The sequence below is a fragment of the Natator depressus genome, chromosome 21 (genome assembly GCF_965152275.1).
Source record: "Natator depressus isolate rNatDep1 chromosome 21, rNatDep2.hap1, whole genome shotgun sequence".
NCBI lineage: Eukaryota > Metazoa > Chordata > Testudines > Cheloniidae > Natator > Natator depressus.
In genome coordinates, this window is record NC_134254.1 from 17087315 (window position 1) to 17107038 (window position 19724).

A 19724-nucleotide genomic window follows, 5' to 3' on the forward strand; every position below is an offset into this window, starting at 1 on the left:
TGTTGCTGTTCGATTTGAAACTTTCATGCTCCCAGCAGTTGGAAGGATGAGTTTTCCCTCTGCCTAGCCTTCTGGAAGGCGAGAGAGGGCTCTGCTGCTCTAACCTTACCCAGCCTCCATTATGAGATCTTCCTCCTGGCTCCAACAGCCCCCTTGCCTCCCTTTGCTGCTGCTCAGACCATTCCCAAGCAACAGCAAAAGAAAACTGACCCAATTCTCTTGGTGTTTGGACTTCCACAAGGTAAGGAATAGAAACAGTGAAACTGATCCGTCTTGTCAATTTCATGCTGTGGCTTGAAAAAGCTAAAAGCAACCATGAAATTAATGCTGGAGACAGAAACAGCTTCTACTTCAGAGTCACAGTGGAAAGGTTTTTCAGAGGCATAAGAATACAAGTTTTCTGTTTCAGTCAATTTTGCAGAAATTGATGTCTTAAGTATTCCCATTTGCCAGAGCAAGTTTCCTTCTCTGCGCTGCTCAGAGTCTCTCAATGCCTATATTAAAAAATGCTACCTCAGTTGCTTATTTCACAAAAAACAAAAAGTTTTAATTCCTTCATTATGAAACTGTTTAATTTTTCAAAATAGGAAAGACAAGGTGAAAAACTACAGGTAGATCCACCCTCAACCGTATGCAAAGGTTTAAAGAGCCACCCACTCAACAGAACTGTAGTCACAGGCCTCTACTGGCAGGAACCACCACGTAGCTAATTTCCTACATTCTGAAATAGCATTAGTAAAATAAGACCTTGATTTCACAAGGACAAACTTTTTGGGTTTGATGATTAAGGAGAGCTTCCTTTTACTTTTAACAATCCAATACACATGGATATCAACCCCAGTACCCAGACTGAGCAGTAGAAGTTACAGCTCCTTTGGTTAGAGAAACTAATGCTGTGCTTTACTCAACTGGGAACAAAAGTGAGACAAGTAAGGGGATAAGATTCACACTAGATAAGCAAAAAGGACACTGATCTAAATGACAGTCACCAGAAATAAATGAAACTAGGCTGATTGTTAACAGGACAATACTGCACCCATAAATCTCAAAGCAATTTCACATCTGGAAAATGAAGTCACTCTTTGAAAATTGACTATGAAAATAAAGTCACAGGACTTTGGTATGTTAAAATTCATTTCCAGTTAAGGGTATAAGTATCCTACCATGCTCTTTGGTCCTACTTTTAAGGCTCCTGTTAAGAAAGAATGTCAAATCCAGTTATTGATTTCACAACCTTCAACAGAAGTCAAAACTACAGGCAAGCCTTGGACATATGAAGGAGAATGGGTGAGATGAATCTGGATGAGCAGGGGCCTGGATGCACTGGATACACAAAGGGGGATCCATCTCAGGTAAGTGACATTGGATCAGATGTTTTGAGTACAGATAGTATGTCATTACAGCATTCTCCACAAGAGGGAGCTTTGCCATTGGAGTTGCCAGAAAGGATCTCCCCCAGAGCGGGTGCTGGAGGTCGTGCCATGTCTGGGAACACCAGACAATGCTGTCCAGAGAAGCAGTGTGCATAGCAGTGCAGGGAGAGCAGCCTTATTAGGGATGCCTGTTTGCAGAACATATATTAGGTGCAGGGCTTTCTGTATTACCTTGCAGCAGTTTAACAGCAGAGGTCATTCTATACCTGCTCTGCATCTGCCCCCACCCCAGAACTCCATTACAAGAGAATCAAGATAAGAGTAACGAAAGGATTTATTCTCATTTCCTTATTGTAGATTGTTTATGTACAGAACTTGTAAAAAAAACCATTACAGCCTTCTACAAAGAGCAAGCACATACGCTGCTGGAAATAAAATCACGGGTACTCGAAGGAACTGAAAGAAGTCAGTTCACTTAGAACAGGGAACGAGGCTTTTGAGGGAGTCTCTCTCTCAAGCTCCTTGTTTTTCAGATATCCTTGATGACTTCTTCAAGCTCTTCTTTTGTATACATGTGAAACTTCATTCCGGGCTCCACCGTTGCAAGCTGGAAGGAGAAGAAGAAAGGGTTCAGTGTAACTATTTGCCTGCATACGTGAGGAAGTGACAGCACAGGGCATGGAACAGAGAAACTGCCAGAGATGGAGCAGCTGTTCCTTCTCAACTGCCTGATCCGCCAGCCCAGCGAGATCGTTCCAGCCCGTAACATGTTCTTTGATTCCCTAAAATAGCTGCCTGCTGCAGAAATAACTTCTAATTGACTCAATCTCCTCATAGTAGCAGCAGCTCAGGGAAACATCTACTGGGAACGCACAGGTTCAGCTACTTCTCCCTCTGCAGGGACAGACTGGTTCGCACTAATTCTTAAACAGAAAACTTCGGGGCGGCAGGGCGAGACAAGCTGCAGTTCAGCCAGTCCCATTTCTAATCAGGCCCAGGCAAACATCTTTTGGACCACCATCTTCAGGAGGCAAGTTTAGAGAGCCAGCTTCCCTCTTCTGTAATAACCAGGGTTACAAGCCCTGTCCTGTTACACAGGCATTCTAAAAATGAGGCTATTAACAACTCAAATCATTAGGGGACAATTTGTTAATACCGAGCTTGAGTATCTTTGGGAAATTGGTAACCAAAGAGGCCATTTGCATCAGTCATTACTTCAAATACAGACCTGGTCAGTAGTGAACATCTGTCACTGCCCTCTATCAATCAGCTGTTTAGTGGCTCAAATGGAGATCGGAAGAGGGCCAAGGATTCAAGGGGACCTGAGCTGAGAGGAAGTTCACTCTCCCGGAAGTGACCCCAGGAGAACAGGACAGAGGCACATTATCAAGGCAAGGCAGGGCAGGGCAGGGATCTCCTGATGCTGTTTGGATTCAGTTTCTAGGGCAGATAGCCTGGAACCTTCATGGACCAAGCACCAAAATATTAAGAAGAAATTGGAAAAGGAGCAACAGAATATTTGAAGAGCCATTTAATGGGGCTGACATGGGAAGATAGCGGTAAAGAACAGATGCAGTGGAAGCTAACAAGGGGGACTGGGGAGCACCTGTGATTGCTACCGTGTGTGGCACAGAACCTTCATTCCTTGGACCGCCCTGGGATGTACTGAGTTCTGGAAGTGGGGCAGAAGTCTTCACTCTCTGGGGAATGGGGAATATGCTACTGCCACACATCAATGGAAGAGGAAAGACTGGACACAGAAGTGCAGAACAAAAAGGACCCAAGACCCACATGCCCTGGAGCTTCCATTGGGCCCCATGCGGCACTGCTTTGTGGTCACCCACAGACACCAGCAGGGGAGCAAAGAATGTCAAAGATGTACAAGGTGAAGAGTATAAAAATAGGTCAAGAACTTTTAAGGCCAACATTTTCAAAATGATGAGTATTTTGAGTGTCCAACATGGGACACCTTAACCAGACCTGGCTTTTAGACAGCAGGTAGTTGGCACTTTCTGAAAGACAGCTCTGTTTAAGGAGTCTCATGTCGGGCACCTAAAATCACTAACTGTTTTTGATAGTTTTGGCCTAAGATACCGGACCCACTTTGACTGGGTAGTCCTTTAAGTACAACTCTACCCGTGGGGCCCCCCCCCCCCAAACCACTATTCAAAGACACTAGTGAACAACAAAAATTTATCCAAACTCTAGACCAGTGGTTCGCAACCTATTTACCATTGTGGGCCGCATATGCAGCTCTCTGTGTGTTATGTGGGCCACATCCACACAATATATACACACTATCTGTATGGCCCTGAGGATGTCACATGGGCCGCAGCTGTGTGCTGACTGGGCCACAAGCAGCTGTGGACCACGTGTTGAGAACCACTGCTCTAGATTTTAAGACTTGTCTGTAAGGAAAGAGGTTAAATAAAGGGAAACAGTCACATTGAAAAAGCAAATGGAGAGACATTTCAGGTGCTGCACTGGCTCCTGAGCCCTGCTGTCAACGTATATTTTTAACTGTTCCTTTGCCACATTCTCATGTTGTTTTTTCCACCCCACTTCTGTGAAAAAAACCACACAATGTGTTGTCAAATGTAAAAAAAAACCCAAACCTTAACTCTCTCTTCGGTTTGCTTTCTAGCCTTTCAGATATAGTAACTAAGTCAAACATTCTCAACTAGAAGGGTGATTTCACTCTACAGTGCCCCTTTAATCCTCAGCACACTATTCTCATACTTAAACCTGATAAAAGAAAAGGAGTACTTGTGGTACCTTAGAGACCAACAAATATATTTGTTAGTCTCTAAGGTGCCACAAGTCCTCCTTTTCTTTTTACGAATACAGACTAACACGGCTGCTACTCTGAAACCTGTCATTAAACCTGATAGTGATTCCTCAATGCATACAGAGCTATGCTGAAGACAGTTAAGCCATGTTAAATGAGGACCTGACATAAGTATACTGTACACATTACTCTGCATGGATTTCTTCACACACTGTACTATAAGTCAGTCATCCAGAGGAAAGCTTCACTGACCAAGATACTGATTTGTAAGATAGTAATAATGAGCAAACATGCTTGTAAATGTGTGGCCCCTTACTGGGCACCCCATTGTACCCTCAGGGCAGCCCTGTAAGTGGCCCCTTGCCTCAGTTTCCCTCTATTCTGCAAATAAACTCAGTACAGCCTTTGGAATACATAAGTAGCCCTTTTTGCAGTTCTAGTTTATTAGAAGTCCCACTACCTACCACAAACCAAGATGCCCCCAGCACAGTCTAAATAGCACATTTGTCCCAACAGTCCAACACCAAGTTCAGCTCTGGCATTTCTCAACATGCCCCAGCTCAGCACCTCTAGCTGGGGTTTCTCTCCACCCTTGTTCCTTTTCAGATATAGTTCCAGCTCTTGCCTGGAGACATCAGCAGACTCACCCATCCGTCCTTCAGCCCTCTCTGGCTCTCCAGTTCAGAGGCATCACCCTCTGCTGCTCTCAGCCTTTAGCACTCTCTGACCAGGGGAAGTTTGTAGGTTCCCAATCTCCGACTGCTTTCTTGCCTTCTGCTTTCCCCAGCCTGATCTGGCTTCATGGGCATCTCCTCCCTGAGCTCTCAGCCCAGCTCTGCTCTTCCTCTGAGCTCCATACTCTCAAGCCTCTGGACTCTCTCCCATTCTAAACTGTACCTCAGGATTCTGACCTCTTGTTTATAACTCCGGGGGAAGCCTCACCCTCATTACACCAAACTAGAGTACACCTGGACTGAAAAAGGAGAGCTGAGCCCAATTTTATTTAAGGGGCTGGCTACCCTGTTAAAATGCTCATGACTTAATCCTTGATAATTGGAACATTTCTGGGGATGGCACAAGATTGTGCTCTGAGTGTGCAAATGCAACCTGGCATGTTCTCTTCCATCTCTCCTCTCTAGGACAGCTCAGTTTGTCATCTCAGAAGGGCTCACTAGCAGCATTTAATATTAGACACAAGCCGCACATCTAGCATCAGATGCCTATTGCTAGTAGCTTTTGTTGCAGTCATTAAACTTCTCTCCTATTGCTGGTACTGTTCAGGAATGGTGCTTAGGGAAGTTTACTGGACTTCAGAGCATTTATACTGGACCCAAAGTATTTCTGTGCTTTAGTAGGTTGTGCAATACAAAAATGTAAAATCACGTCATTCTGATCATCATCTTGCTTGGCTTCCCCACCTACGCCCATTACAATTTCAGCAATTGATCCTTCAGACTGCCAGAGCTAAGGCACCTGCAGCTCACAACTCTGAGAAGTCAGGCCCCAGGCATCTCAGGGTGGGCAGTCAAAAACAGAGGCACCCAAAATTAGAGTGTGCGCCTAGTAACTTTCAGGCTGAAAGTTACTATCTAGAGACAGCAGCTGTTGAAATCACATCCATAACTGAAGAGACAGAAGAGCAAGTTAGCAGTCAGAATGACATGATTTTAAGGTTCAGTTATCTTGTAAACTGCCAGAAATAGAAACAAATGTTATACACCAGCCTTGATCAAAAGAAATCTATTCACCTACCCTTTACCATGATGGACAATAAGAGGGAAAAATGATTTTTATTTGCCCCACAAAAAAGTGTTAGCATGTCGGAACCAAATTACATTTAGCAAGGCTGCAGCTCATCACTGGGAAGTGGAGGTTAACACAGACTCTACATATTCATTCCCAGAGATTTGAAGTCTGGAAAAACCATCTCTTTGGTCTTATTTTTTTGCACTGATCCAAGACTAAGAATAGTAAGTCCTGAAGCTGTATAATTTTCATTCCTTGGAAGTGACAAGAAAGGATAGCGGTGGGAAACCCTAAAAAAATTACCCAGCTGGCATGACATGTCCATTCTGGCAACTCTTGAGATCTTGTGTTAGTGCTCTTAGCAGGGGCCCCTCCTTCAAGGTTTTGGAGAGTAATACAAAGTCAAGCCTAGCCACATTCAGGGAGTGTTGCAGGATTCAGATATTTACTCAGACAAGCATTCTCTAATTAGCAGGGCAGAAGAGCCCAGCAATACTTTCCCAAGAGCCCAAATCAAGAGAAAGATTAAGGATTTCATTCTTACTTCAGGTACGCCACACGGAGTTATGTGGCAACACACTGATATTATGGCAATGAGCACATTAGAAATGTATAGATGTTGACAAGACAACAGACAAGAATCACCACCTCAGGAAGAGATTGAAGGCTTAAGAGTTGCAGATTGGCCCTTGTTTTAAAGTCCCCTCATCCCAGTCATTGCTATTTTGACAAATATCTAAAACCAACCCTGACCTAGTATCAGTTGAGACATCCCAAGGGGATACTTGCCGTGCAGCCACAGAGACTTGGACCAGGGAAGCAGGACAGATTTTTCTTGTAGTCCAAATGCTGCCAACTCCTACAGCATTTGTACAAGGAAGAACAGGGCAGCAGCACATACCTCAATGTTAGTTGCATTCAGTTTCTCCTCCATAACTTGCTTTAGGATGATGAGGGATGACTTGATTGCTTCTTTCAGTGTCATTGACTGTTAAATAAAACAAGCCAAAAATAAGTTAGCCACTCAGCTTCATTGTTTAGCTTCTCTCACACACCTCTCTAAACAGTCCTCTGAAAAAGAAAATCACATCCTCTCCAAAAGTCGTGTCCTCCCTCTGTCCTGCTCCAAAATATCATATCAAGCTATCACTGGCAGCAAATCAAAATGTCACCAAATTATATATATTACCAACACTGCACTAGTGAGGAATGTAGTTCAGGTAAGGTAATAACTAAATTGCTGGGTACATTGTTTTCCTTTTTGTGTATAATACTGCAGATCTCCCCTTCTCTATGTCTACAGCATTATCGTTTTACAAAACTCAAATCAGATCTCCATCACAAAAAAAACACGACACTAATCAGGTCTCATTTATTACATCTAAATTCAGCTGCTTGGTCACCTCAACAAGGCTGTCTTAGGAAGTCCCCACCCAAGACCGTCTTTCTAGTTATAAATCACCAGGGTTCCTGTTTCTCACTGAATATTATTTAACAATTCTGAAAAATTGGCCTCCGTATTCACAGAGCTCTTCATGCTCTAACCTGTGAGGCCCCTCATGAGCCAATGTCCAGAGCCAATGATCTATGTGATACCCAAGAATGGATGACTAGCGGTTATCAGTTGTTGGCTGTGCGCGTGTTGTACTGTACTGGCTCCGACCAAATCAATCCAAGTCTGCTGTTTGGGTTAAATGCCCAAGAAAACCACAGACTCGGTTCAGTGGCACAGGCGTTCGGCCAGGTGTATTGTTTACGAAGCACAGTCCTAGCACCCGGTAGACTCTATGGCAGCGTTTCTCAAACGCTGCCACCAGCGGATTTTTCTTCAGCCACAAAAGCCTCCAAAGCAGGTGGAGAATGGGGGAGCAAAGCAGTGGCCTCTAACTGCAGCACCCAGCTGTTGCTCCTGAATAGCTGTTACCAAGAGCAGCGAGATGCGCTGGCTTGGTGTTTGTGCTGGTGCCGCCAGAAGGGATCTGCACCCTGCAGCCTCCTCAGGGGCTCCGGGCAGCGCCTCTGGAGACACGTGGGGCTGATGTGCGTGGCACTGGAGGTGGCTGCAGCATTCAGTTGCTGGTGCGCTCCCCTGGGCAGCTCCCCTGCTCCTGCCCGGGCAAGGCAAAGGGAGCCTGGGACTCCACAAGCGGCTGGTGAGTTCCTGACCCACCAGCTTGATGCCAGCTCTCACTGAAGGGCTGCAGAAGGCAGGGACAGACAGCCTGGTTTTTCAGAGCGGCCACCAGCAAGAGTTGGTGGCCACACTCTGAGGCCACCAAAATATTTGTTGTAAGAACCCCTGTTCTATGGGGACACTTAACACAGCTCAGCGAGCAGGCATGACCTTCTGCTCCCCTCTAGCCCAGACAGAGGCACCCCCTCGGCAATCCCTCTTTTATACACCTATACAAACAAGTTACATATTTCCTCTCTGACGTGGTTAGTTACCACCCTTTAAACGTGTACCTGTTGGTTCGATCAAAACATCTCTATCCATCACGCTGTCATCCTGAACTTATCTTTAGGAGGGGTCAGCGTGTCCCTGTATCGTCTTGGGGAGTGTATTTATACCATAACATGGTATCGGAGTGCTCTGGTACTACCCTTCTGGATTTAGCCCCTGTATCTAGTTTCCCCACCCATGAAGTGGGGGTAATACCTACTTCCCAGGGCACTGCAGACATCAGCTAGCTAATCAGCGGGTGTAATTCTGAACTCATTCCGTTACCTTGTGATAAACCTCTTGCAGGGAGCTCTGTGCACCTTCCGAGGCAGACCCAATTGCTTTGGCATCGCACTGCACAAATGTCCCAGAAGGGTCCATGTGAAACCTGCCAGGAATACAGGTAAGAGTGTCTTATGCCACTGCATTGCAAGGGGTTCCCCAGAAGATTCACAATAATGAAACATTCTCTGCAGAGCCCAATTTACAGCTGGAAGTTAAGGACTCATCGGGTGAAATTTAGAGAGTAGCAGCTTGCCTGACATCCTGAGGCAGAGGCTCAGGGTACATGCTATGTGGCTAAAGCCAGCATCATCCTGTATGGCAGATTTGAGGGGCTGCTGAGACAAGATACACCAGCAGCAGGTAACTCCTGCTGGCATTTGGAGGACAAGACAAAATTCAGACCAAGATTCCAAAGAGCTGAAGGGTCAAGAAATGCCCTGAAGCAAGTGCCAAACCCAACAGACAACCAGGGTATCCAAATTAGAATTAGAGTTGCACCCCTTTCTGTCACTATCGCTCACAACCCTAGCAGAAGCATTTCACATGAACAGGATCTTTCATTATTCTGATAGGGACCGAGGCCATGGTTACCCAGAAAGACAGACCTTCAGCTCGAGATTCTTTTCACTGTGCTGTTCCTCCCACTGCATTCATGGAACTTCCACCCCCCCACCCCCACCACTCCAGGAAGGTCTGGATCTTGGAAGCGCATTGAGTTTCTGGTTACAAGTGCTCCCACCCCCTCCCTAAGGAATGATATAGCAGGCTCCAGATATTATGTTACGAGTGGTTCTGCTAGTCCTTTGGGGAAGGGTAAGAAAGATCTTCCCCCTCTCACTTTATTCTCAACTTTTTTTTAAATCAAACTTAAAATCAGGGTTTACTGCAAGCATCATATTCTGTTCCACACTGAACAGGCAATCACTGCAGCTTGTTGCATCCCAGGCACATACTGAGATAAGCCAAAGATGTTGATTTCTACGCAATTCCCTATTTCTTGTCTAATCAGACTAGCTCGTGGTGCTTCAGGTAGAAGCCCCGCCTCTTCCCAAGAAGAGCATGAACCAGCGAGAGAACTGAACTTACAGTTGGGGTCCTTTTTCATCGACTCCTCCAAACAGCAGCGCTACACCAAATGGACGAGACTGTAACAAAACCACAGGAGGGTTGAGAGAGACCAGGACTGTTAAGGCAAAGGAAATCCAATGGTTTTACAATCAGAAAATGTCCTGTGCCAGCACCTACTCACCATAGCACCAGGATCAGCATCCTCCTCTCCAAACTGCAGGGCTAGGTTGGATACGGCCTGTGTCACGCTCTCTACTGTCATGATTTCATTGTATGTAAACCAGTGATTCTAGGAGAAGATAATACAAGGGCTTGAACTACCTGTCCCTTTCCAAAAGCCAGTTCTTGCGCGTGATCCTCAACAGGACACATGCAAAAGCCAATGCTCTGATGGAATAAAAGGGTCTCAAAAGGTAATGGGCCTGCCATGTAGCCTTGTGATGGTGCTCTGCATTGCCATGCGGGAGACTCATAAGAATGGCCATACTGGGTCAGACCAAAGGTCCATATAGCCCAGTATCCTGTCTTCTGACAGTGGCCAATGCCAGGTGCCCCACAGGGAACAAACAGAACAGGTAATCATCAAGTGATCCATCCCCTGTCACCCATTCCCAGCTTCTGGACTCCAGTTCCATTCCCTGACCTGGCAGGAGCTTGGGGCATTACAAGGGCAGTACATTCAATCACAAGATGGAGATAATGCAAGGAATGCTCTGTATTGCTCAGAAGTGACATCCCAAGCTAAAGGACGTGTGTCTGTGACATGGGCCTCTCAGAAGAGGAGTATCTTCATGGCCTGGTTTGGGATGGGAAAAACCGAGTAATTTGGAAATTATACAAATTCACAAGGGCTTCTTTCAGAAGTAGCGGATTGGTCCCTTTACTATTTTGCTGCTCCCTTAGGGACACCTGATACCCTGGGACACTACCAGGGTGATTGCAAAGTCAGTACATCTTAGAACTACACTCAGCTGAAAGGAGAGAAGGATTTCATGTTACTCCAAAAGAAGGGGAGGAACAGTGCTGATGTGCCTTTATCCACCCATACCAGCTCTGAGTCCCCCAGGAAAAGCTCCTCTACAACAGAATTTAATGCAGTTCCTTCTTCATACCAAGCTCTCACTACTAAAAAGACCAAAACAAACAACAAGTGTGAGTGAGAGTCAGTTCTGCTAAACACCTGTGAAATTTCAGCTGCTGGGCTTGTCTCCGAGTTTCTCCTCCTGCTCAGCATTGTTTGCCTTTGCTACCCAGGTCTGCAAGTGCCAGGACCATCCAATTGGCCAGAAAAATAACCTATTCTCAGAATCAGGTCGTTGTTTTGAGATACTAGAGGAAGCTTTACCTGTGTCTCCACTCTTGCTTTATCAATTAAAGTCTTTGCATCAGCTATTAATCCACTCATGGCACAGCCTGAAACAAAGAGGAGAGAGTGTGACAAATAACTTCATTTATTAAGTTTTCTACCACTTTTGTCCCCAAAATCCCCAAAGCACTTTACTAGTGACATAAGTACTCCTTCACCCACTGGGCCAAATGTGGCTGCTGTGTAACAGCATTCAGTAACACTATACAATAGTTTAGGTCAGAAAGTGAAGAACACTGGATGCAAATGGAATTGCCAGATAGGTAATATTCTACTGCTCAGCTAGATGGCTAAAGCTATGGCTTATCAGGGCCGATGCCTGGCATTCCGATATACAGAGCTACGCAAAAAACCACTACTGCAGTGAATGGACAAAGGAACCGAATCTGAAACCTTGGAAGAGAATCCAAGGCACTAGCCAAACCTGCTGGAAAGAATAAAGTCATCCTCCCCCGAAAAGGGGGCTGGCTGCTTCTCTGTTAGCTGGCAGTGGCACAGTAAGAGGTCTGAGACAGCAATCAGGCTCCACCAGGAGCCACTCACCAGCTTCCTGAACATAGGGGGCATAATGTAAGGGTGAATTAATTAGTGGCTGGGTAGCACAAGGCAGCCAGAATTTAGGCTGGGAACCTACTAAACGTGTGAGAGTGAAGGGTTGGGGTGGGAGGACCTGTGGGGCTATTGACCAAAAATCTAAGTATTGGAAAAGTCACCTTTCTGCCTGATAGTGTTTGATATGCACACAGAATGCCACAAAGTTGCACATTTGTAGCTGGTTGAAATAAGCGGCTATAAATAAATTGATCTGTTCAACCTGTAATGCCACATGGCGTCTGGTAGCTGTGGAAAGGGCTGTATTGTAAGAAAGCAGAGGAGAAACGTTTTTTCTGGGAATCTAGCCTGTCTCTTCATGAGCAGCACAGCCCACACCAATTCTTATCACTTACAAGAGTAGTGCTTTGGAGAGCTCTAATTTTTTAAGCTGACATATTTTAAGCTGCCCAATCAATCTTCCTTGGGCCCCCTGCAGCTGCAGTAAGCTGCCTTGAGCACAGAGGAACAGTCTAACATTAGTGATCCAACCAGTGAGCTCCCAGCACAGACACTGGCCTGGGATCAAACCTTTACATTGCAATAATTCCCTACCCTCCCAGATCTAAATTTGGGGATGAGTTTTCATTAGGGAGGTCAGATAGGAAGAGCATTTCAGCTGCTGCTTCCTGCTCCTGCAACTATGTCCTGCTGGCCTGGAGCCTGGAAAACCAGTAACCAGCACCCAGTATTTGCTGGGAGTTGCTTGTTCATTCCCACCCAAGAAAGCCATGTGAGGGCCTGAGATGACTTCAGAAACCATGTTTCAAGACAAGTCTCTCATGAAACTCTTCTGGAGAAGCTTTCATTACACGTCCAGGGCTGGAAGGATGACACAGGCCTTACCATGAGAAGGAACAAACCTGCGTTACTCTTACCTATATGAGAATCTATTTCTACAATTTTTTCAATACTGCTGGGTTCCATAAGTGAGGAGGTGATTCTCTTCTCCACTGCCAGGCAAACACCTTCTGATGTCTGAATCCCAATGGCTGTGGAGCCAAGCTAAGAACACACACACAGTTACCACCATCACACGTAATCTACAACATCATTAGGGTGCCTACACTTTGTTATCTAATCTACACAAAATGAGGATGCTCATCTTGACCTACATCATTTGTAGTATCTCTACCCCCCCCCCCCCGCCCGAATGATGCCATTACTGTACTACAACATCAGTAGCAGAAACAGATTCTGCATATACTAATGCAGGGGTTCTCAAACAGTGGGTTGCGACCCCAAAGTGGGTTGCGACCCCATTTTAATGGGATCACCAGGGCTGGCGTTATACTTGCTGGGGCCTGGGGCCGAAGCCAAAGCCCCACCGCTCAGGGCCAAAGCCTGAGGGCTTCAGCCTTGGGTAGCAGGGCTCAGGCTTTGGCTTCAGCCCTGAGCGACAGAGGTCAGGTTACAGGCCCACTGACCGGGGTAGGGCTCGGGCTTTGCTGTCCTCGCCCAGCTGGGGTAGCAGGGCTCAGGTTTCAGTCCCCCCTCCTGAGGTCATGTAGTAATTTTTGATGTCAGAAGGGAGTCGTGGTGCTATGAAGTTTGAGAACCGCTGCACTAATGTATCTACAGTTATGTACCTTCACAACAAATACAGGATAACGCACAGTGAGAGCTAAACTAAGAGGGCATAATTTGATCTGGGAACTGAAGTTAAGCTGCTCAGGACGTGCAGTTTGAAAGTTAATCGAGACCCAGAAACCCTCTTGCAGATTAGTAATTAATCTCTTCCCTGAGCTATACCATAATCTCACTGAATTTTTTTTTTAATTTTACAGATTAAAAAGAGCCTTGTGAATTTTTTTTTTTTGCAGAACAAAATTAAAGTCAGATGCATTGATTTCTATGGATATAAAATGGGATATAACTAATATTTAAACTAATAAAATTAATCTGCAGTCACTTTTATTCTTTCCTTTGCTGTGAAATCCCTTACTATCTGCAGAATTTACTTAGGAGTCTTCACCAAGTGAAAGAGAGGTACTTTGCACTCTCACCAAATCCTGCTTTTCGTGCCTTAATTACTGCATCCTCAACTCCCCTCCGAGATAATTAAGGATTACACTCCTCTGAGAGACAGGGAAATGGGCATAATGAAGTGAGGTGACTGACAAAGGCCACACAGGGCATCAGAACTGGGATTAAATCTCAGGAGTACTTGGCTATCAGTTGCCTGCTCATAACTCTAAGAGCTTGCCTACACAAGGAAGTTTACTTGTATAACTATATCAGTAAATTTCCCCATGTAGACAAGCCCTAAACCATGCCACTGTCAAATGCACACAAGAATTCCCTAATTTTGGAAGTTGCATCATATTCACCTGCATGTTTCTCAAAGACTGAACCACCTGGATCCCTTATTAAGTATATATCTTGCCTGAACCACATTCAAAGCTTTGGCTGTAATTATGAAACAAAATATGACTGTTTGAGGTACTGCAAAGATTGCATTACCAACTGCCCCAATTTATTTCCCTGTAAACTGAAGGATCCCCCTGCACTCCCAATACATGGAATAATGTACCAAACATCTTAAAGGCAATATTTGAGCTGCATAAATCTAATTCATTTCCAGGCTTATTGGTGGAACACACAATAAAGACAAGCAAGTTTATCCTATGGATTAGATTTCAGCTTTATTATATGTATTTTATGAGCAATGACAAGCAAGTTTATCCTATGGATTAGATTTCAGCTTTATTATATGTATTTTATGAGCAATATGAATGCATCAACACACTGACTACTAGAATGCATTTAAGAGTTCTTGCTTCCAAAAACTTGATGAAACTGAATAGCTGCATCTTGCCTGCTCCTTGTGGCCAAAGTGTTTGAGTGGGAAATAGTAACAGAGAAGATATTCATCTACGTGGACCCTTAACGTTAATCCCTAAATAGAGGCTATCGAAGAACCTATAAAAAAAGGTTTCTTTCCTCAACGCCACTTACACTAAAACCCTCCGCATCAAATTTGGGAAGAAACTGTTGGTTTCTTCATATATTAGAAAAAACACACCTCCATCTCTCAATTAATTTAAAACACATCTTGTGCATGTGCAATGAGACAACTGCATCACTTGCAATAGAAAGAACATTCAACCATTATAAACAGGCACTCACAAACCCCAGGTTTCTTTGGCAATTAGCCAAGAAAATAAAGGTCATCTAGTTACCATAGAATAGAGTACAGTTATAATCTGGTAATCTTTGAGAGAGGTGGTATGTGGAAACTACACATCCCAGAATGCAATGCTCCATTAGCCCAAAAAGGTTCAGGGCATCAAGTGAATATTTTTAATTGAAGCTATAGGGAGGCATTTAAGGAGGTAGAACGTAATTACTCAAATAAGAATTTGGTTTATATGTTGGAGCGAACACCAAGTCTCAAAAATGCCATGGGATCTTTAATAATCTCAAGTGTCCAGGACACCCCCCACGCAGTTCTAACTACATTTGGCAGTATGTTAGCATTCAGTAGTTTCCCCAAGCTTTTGCTGAGTGTGTAGTTTTGGGGAAGAGGTCTTTCCCCTTCCCCCACTCCAGGCTGTGGTGTTCCTAAGTGTTAACTGACATTCAATTCAATTGATTATACAATGGATTTTGCTTATTAGCAACCTCTTAGTTCCCAGTAAAAATTGCTGCTACCCAGAAGTTGCCAATAAGCAGAAGGCTGGTTTTGCGGGGCTGCAGCCAGGGAACAAGCACTGGACAGCCCGAACCCCCGGCGTCAGGACAGGACGCAGCCAGGAAAGCACAGGGAGAGGTACTGTGCAGCCTTGTGTGGCCTCAGAACCTACACTCTCCATGGAAAGCCCCAGCATCTGGGCTGAAGTCTCCCTACCGCTGCGCAGCCCACAGCCTCCCCTCCCAGCCCATAGTGCCAGGACTCTGGTAGGGGATCCCCCATTAGGCTGGGACATGGGCACCCCAGGCCACTATGAATGTGGATGGCAGTTCCTGGTCACAGGCAGGTTTGTGGGGCTGCAGCCAGAGAAGGAAGCACTGGGACCTGCCAAACCCAGGTACTAGTGCTAGGGCAGGACACAGCATACAGACGTACTGTGCAGCCTCAAGCGCTTCCTTTCCTTGCTGTAGCCCTGCAAAGCTGCCTGCAGCTGAGGTCTTTCCTCCAGAAAAAGTTGTTAATAAGTGGCATGCCTGTTGCCAGTATCCGAAGCCCATGATCATCAATGGAACAGGATTGGCTCTCAACTGCAAGATGTCATCAGGATTACTATTAACCAGCATCACTGTATGAACACAAGAGCTCCACCAGGTAGAGGGGGGCGGGGCGGGGCGGGTGTGTGTGTGTGTGTGTGTAAAAAGGGAACAATAAATGATAGAACACTGGTTCAGTCCTCACTTCAAATGAAGAGAGTCAACTACTGAAATGAACAACGGGACTTTTGTTAAGAGTTCTCCCATCCTTAGTGACTAAGCCCAATCACAATTGGGAGCGTTTGGGCTACAGATAGCAATGTATCAACAATGGCTGAGGTTTGCAATACCTTGATAGCCTCAATGGCATATTCCACCTGGAACAACCGCCCCTCTGGAGAAAAGGTATTCACACCCCTGCAATGAAAAAAATCAGAGCTAGAGAAAAGGCCAAAAACTTAAGGACAAACATCAGAGAAAATAGTTCCTGGTTCTACTCTGCAGAGGGACCTAATGGCACCAAGTCAAGTCAGCTGGTAATGCAGAACGAGGGCATTTTAGTCAGTGGCTGGATATGTTTATAGATGTATGTTCCTCATCCAGCAGCATGACACCTGTATATTCAGAAAGCGAACACCAACATGGCAGACATTGACTAGAGGGATGTAGATCCATGAGTTTTAAAAAGAGGAAGGAGTGAAAGAGCAGCAGGGACTGGACAAAGAAGCAGAAGATGCCCTAGAACTCCAGTGGGCCCAATTATAAATGTGGGGAGAAATGCTTCAAAGGATCTCCCACAAGCAGATACTAGAACGGCCACTGGACTCTAAACAGTGTATGCTCCTATTGGCTCAGGAAGGCTATTGCCTTGCTTATATTTAGCAAGAGTTTTTCCCACCTACATAGCTACCACCTCTTGCGGAGGCAGGAGTTATTAACCTGACAGGAGAGCTCTCTCCCGTTGGCTTAGAGCAGTGGTTTTCAAACTTTTTCCTCATGACCCAGTTGAAGAAAATTGTTAATGCCAGTGACCCAAAACAATTATATTTTTTGACTAGAGTTTTCATGAAATCATAATATTGCAATACATTCCAGATTAACCCCCTTTACATAACTAACACTAGACACTACCCTTAGTAAGCCTACGGTAAGGAGTGTGGGAGGTGGCCCAGGGTAGGGCAGAGGGTCGGGTGTGGGCTCTAGGGTGGATCTGGGGATGAGGGGTTCAGGATGCAGGATGGGGCTCAGGGCTGGGGCAGAGGATTGGGATACGGGGGGGAGGGATGAGGGTTCTAGCTAGGGCCAGGGATTTGGGGTGCACCAGGCAGGCCCAGCCCTCCCCCCCGCCCCCAGCAGCTAGCTCTGGGAGAGGGACCTGCCTCTCTCTCCCTTTGCCGGCTGCCAGCACCAAGCACAGGCCTCTCTTCCCTCTGCATGGAGCTCCAGGGAAAGGGTCCCTCTCTCCAGGCCGGCAGCAACAAGCTCCGGGGGAGAGGCTCACAGCAGCCCTCCAAGCCCCAATTTGCTACCCTCCCCAGTTCCCATCCACCCCCTACCTCTCTCCTCTCCAGATCCCTGCTGTACAGCCCTATAGAGCTGCTGCACAGCAATGATAGTTATAATTTGAATCAGCAAAGCGACCCAATGCCTGACATTCCGCGACACAGTAATGGGTTGCAACCTGTACTTTGAAAAACTGCGGCCTAGAGTGCTACAGTGGTGCAGAAAAGATACTCCTTTTCTTCTTGCGGATACAGACTAACACGGCTGCTACTCTGAAACCTGTCAGAGTGTAAGGGTGCATATGCAAATTCACATTTGTCACATCCACGCGAATAGCTTAGCTCATGATTACATAGTGACCCAAACTTTCTGAGAGAGTAGTTTTTATTTATTTGCTTTGATGGCAGTTTTATAGCCATGCAAAACAGTGTTCAGTCCAACTAAAAATGAAACCAAAAGCCTGAAAACTCAGTCACTCTGTGACTAACCCAGCCTGCTTCTTAGGCCCTGCCTACACTATAGTTCTGAAAAAAGAAAAGGAGGACTTGTGGCACCTTAGAGACTAACCAATTTATTTGAGCATAAGCTTTCGTGAGTTACAGCTCACTTCATCGGATGCATACTGTGGAAATTTTCCACATACTTTCCACAGTATGCATCCGATGAAGTGAGCTGTAGCTCATGAAAGCTTATGCTCAAATAAATTGGTTAGTCTCTAAGGTGCCACAAGTACTCCTTTTCTTTTTGCGAATACAGACTAACACGGCTGTTACTCTGAAACCTATAGTTCTGAAGTTGCAAGCCAGATAGTAGGAGGCCTAACATGAGTAGGTAGGCCTCATGTACTTGGGTCAGGGAAACTATATTAACACTTTGTTAACAACCATCATATTTAAAGCAGATTGAGCTATGGCATAAACAGGGCCCAAGTGTTTGGGAACAGCAGTTAAATTACAATACAAAGGCACAATATGTTGAATTAGGGACAAGGCCCCAACTACTCTACAATTACCTGTCTCCAATAAGCCTCTTTCTTGTAATGAAGTCTATGGCCACCTGTAATTGTAGTGTGGACAGAGCCAAAATGGCTCTGCTAACTTGGACTCTACTTGGTTACTGTTGCTTTACGTCTGATTTTTAGCCATACTTTAGCACTATTGGTATTTAATCTCAAGAGACTTCAGGGAGAGTTGGGTGCCACGAGTGGAAAAGGAGGATGCTGTAGTGGGATAATCTCACGGTGTTCCTTTGAGCGCGACATCAAGGGCACATCTTTACTTTAGCACTTTAATGTGGCTTGGGTAGTCACAGCATAGTGCTGGGGAAGAGCTCTCCCAGCGCTATAAAAAAGCCACCCCCATGAGGGGAATAGCTCCCAGCACGGTGCGCTGTCTACACTGGCACTTTACAGCACTGCAACTTGCTGTGCTCAGGGGGGCGTAAAGTGCCACTGTAGACAAGCCCCAAGTTTCCTACTTCAGAGACATTAAGGCTGGGTGGCTAAAGCACCCTTTCCCATTCCCCAGGGCCGCCAAATGCTGGCCACCACCAGCGTGCTGTCAATCAGACCCCAGAGCGATGACACAGCGGGTCTGTCCTCCCCCACTAAGGACCCCGGCTCAGGGCCAGGAGGAAGGGGAGGAGCCCGACCCAGGGGACTCACTGGGAGCATCGCCCCCACGGACACCGCCAGGGAGCAGGCCCAAGGACAGGACCCGGAAGGGGGATTCCCCCCGAGAGACAGTGGGAGGCTGGGCGGGGGCAGAGAGAAGGGAGCTGGGGGCTCAGGGGCAGAGCTCCCCGCGCGGAGGGGCGGGCGTTGAGCGGGGACCCCCCGCAGTGCGGCTGAGAGGGCTCGGCGGGAGGGGTCGCGGAGGCTGGGCCAGCCCCAGGCCCGGCCGGGCTCCATGACGCGGCAGATGCTGGGGCTGGGCCCGCGCCGGGGCGGGCCCGCCCGGGCCCGCCCTCGCTCACCTGTCGTACTCGGAGCGGGTGAGGAACATGGCGGCGACAGGCGCGGGGCTGAAGGCCGGTGCGTGCGGGGCAGGGAAACGCCGAGTCCGGGTCCAAGTCCCACGCCAGGCCCGAAACCTCCCGCGAGCGGCCCTGTCAGCAACCGGCTCCGCACTGCGCCTGCGCGGCCCCGCCCCCACCGCTACCCAATTGGCGAAGCACTCTGAGACGTCACCATGCCCTCGCCAATAGGCATCCGAGGCGGGATCCCGTCTTACTTCTCTGCGATTGGTCAAGAGCTCCCTTGCCAAGCCTTGATTGGCTGCTGGTTGCCAGGGTCTAAGGAGTATGCGGATCCCGCCCCCCTCTTCAAACCTTGCGATGGGGGAGGAACTCAGACAGTAATGAGGGGGGAGGGGCATCAGGTGTTAGGAGCGGGCG

At 46.6% G+C, this 19724-nt stretch overlaps 1 protein-coding gene across 1 annotated transcript; it reads right to left on the reverse strand.

Moving 5' to 3' along the window:
- Positions 1-1694: 1694 nt before the first annotated feature.
- Positions 1695-19482, reverse strand: PSMA5 (proteasome 20S subunit alpha 5). Its single transcript, XM_074936270.1, has 9 exons — positions 19305-19482; positions 16178-16244; positions 12539-12665; positions 11049-11116; positions 9885-9992; positions 9722-9780; positions 8636-8738; positions 6809-6895; positions 1695-1980 (listed from the first exon to the last, which is right to left on the reverse strand). Exons 1-9 carry the CDS (start codon positions 19331-19333, stop codon positions 1903-1905), a joined length of 726 nt encoding a protein of 241 aa, XP_074792371.1. The 5' UTR covers positions 19334-19482; the 3' UTR covers positions 1695-1902.
- Between the last annotated feature and the right edge of the window lie 242 nt (positions 19483-19724).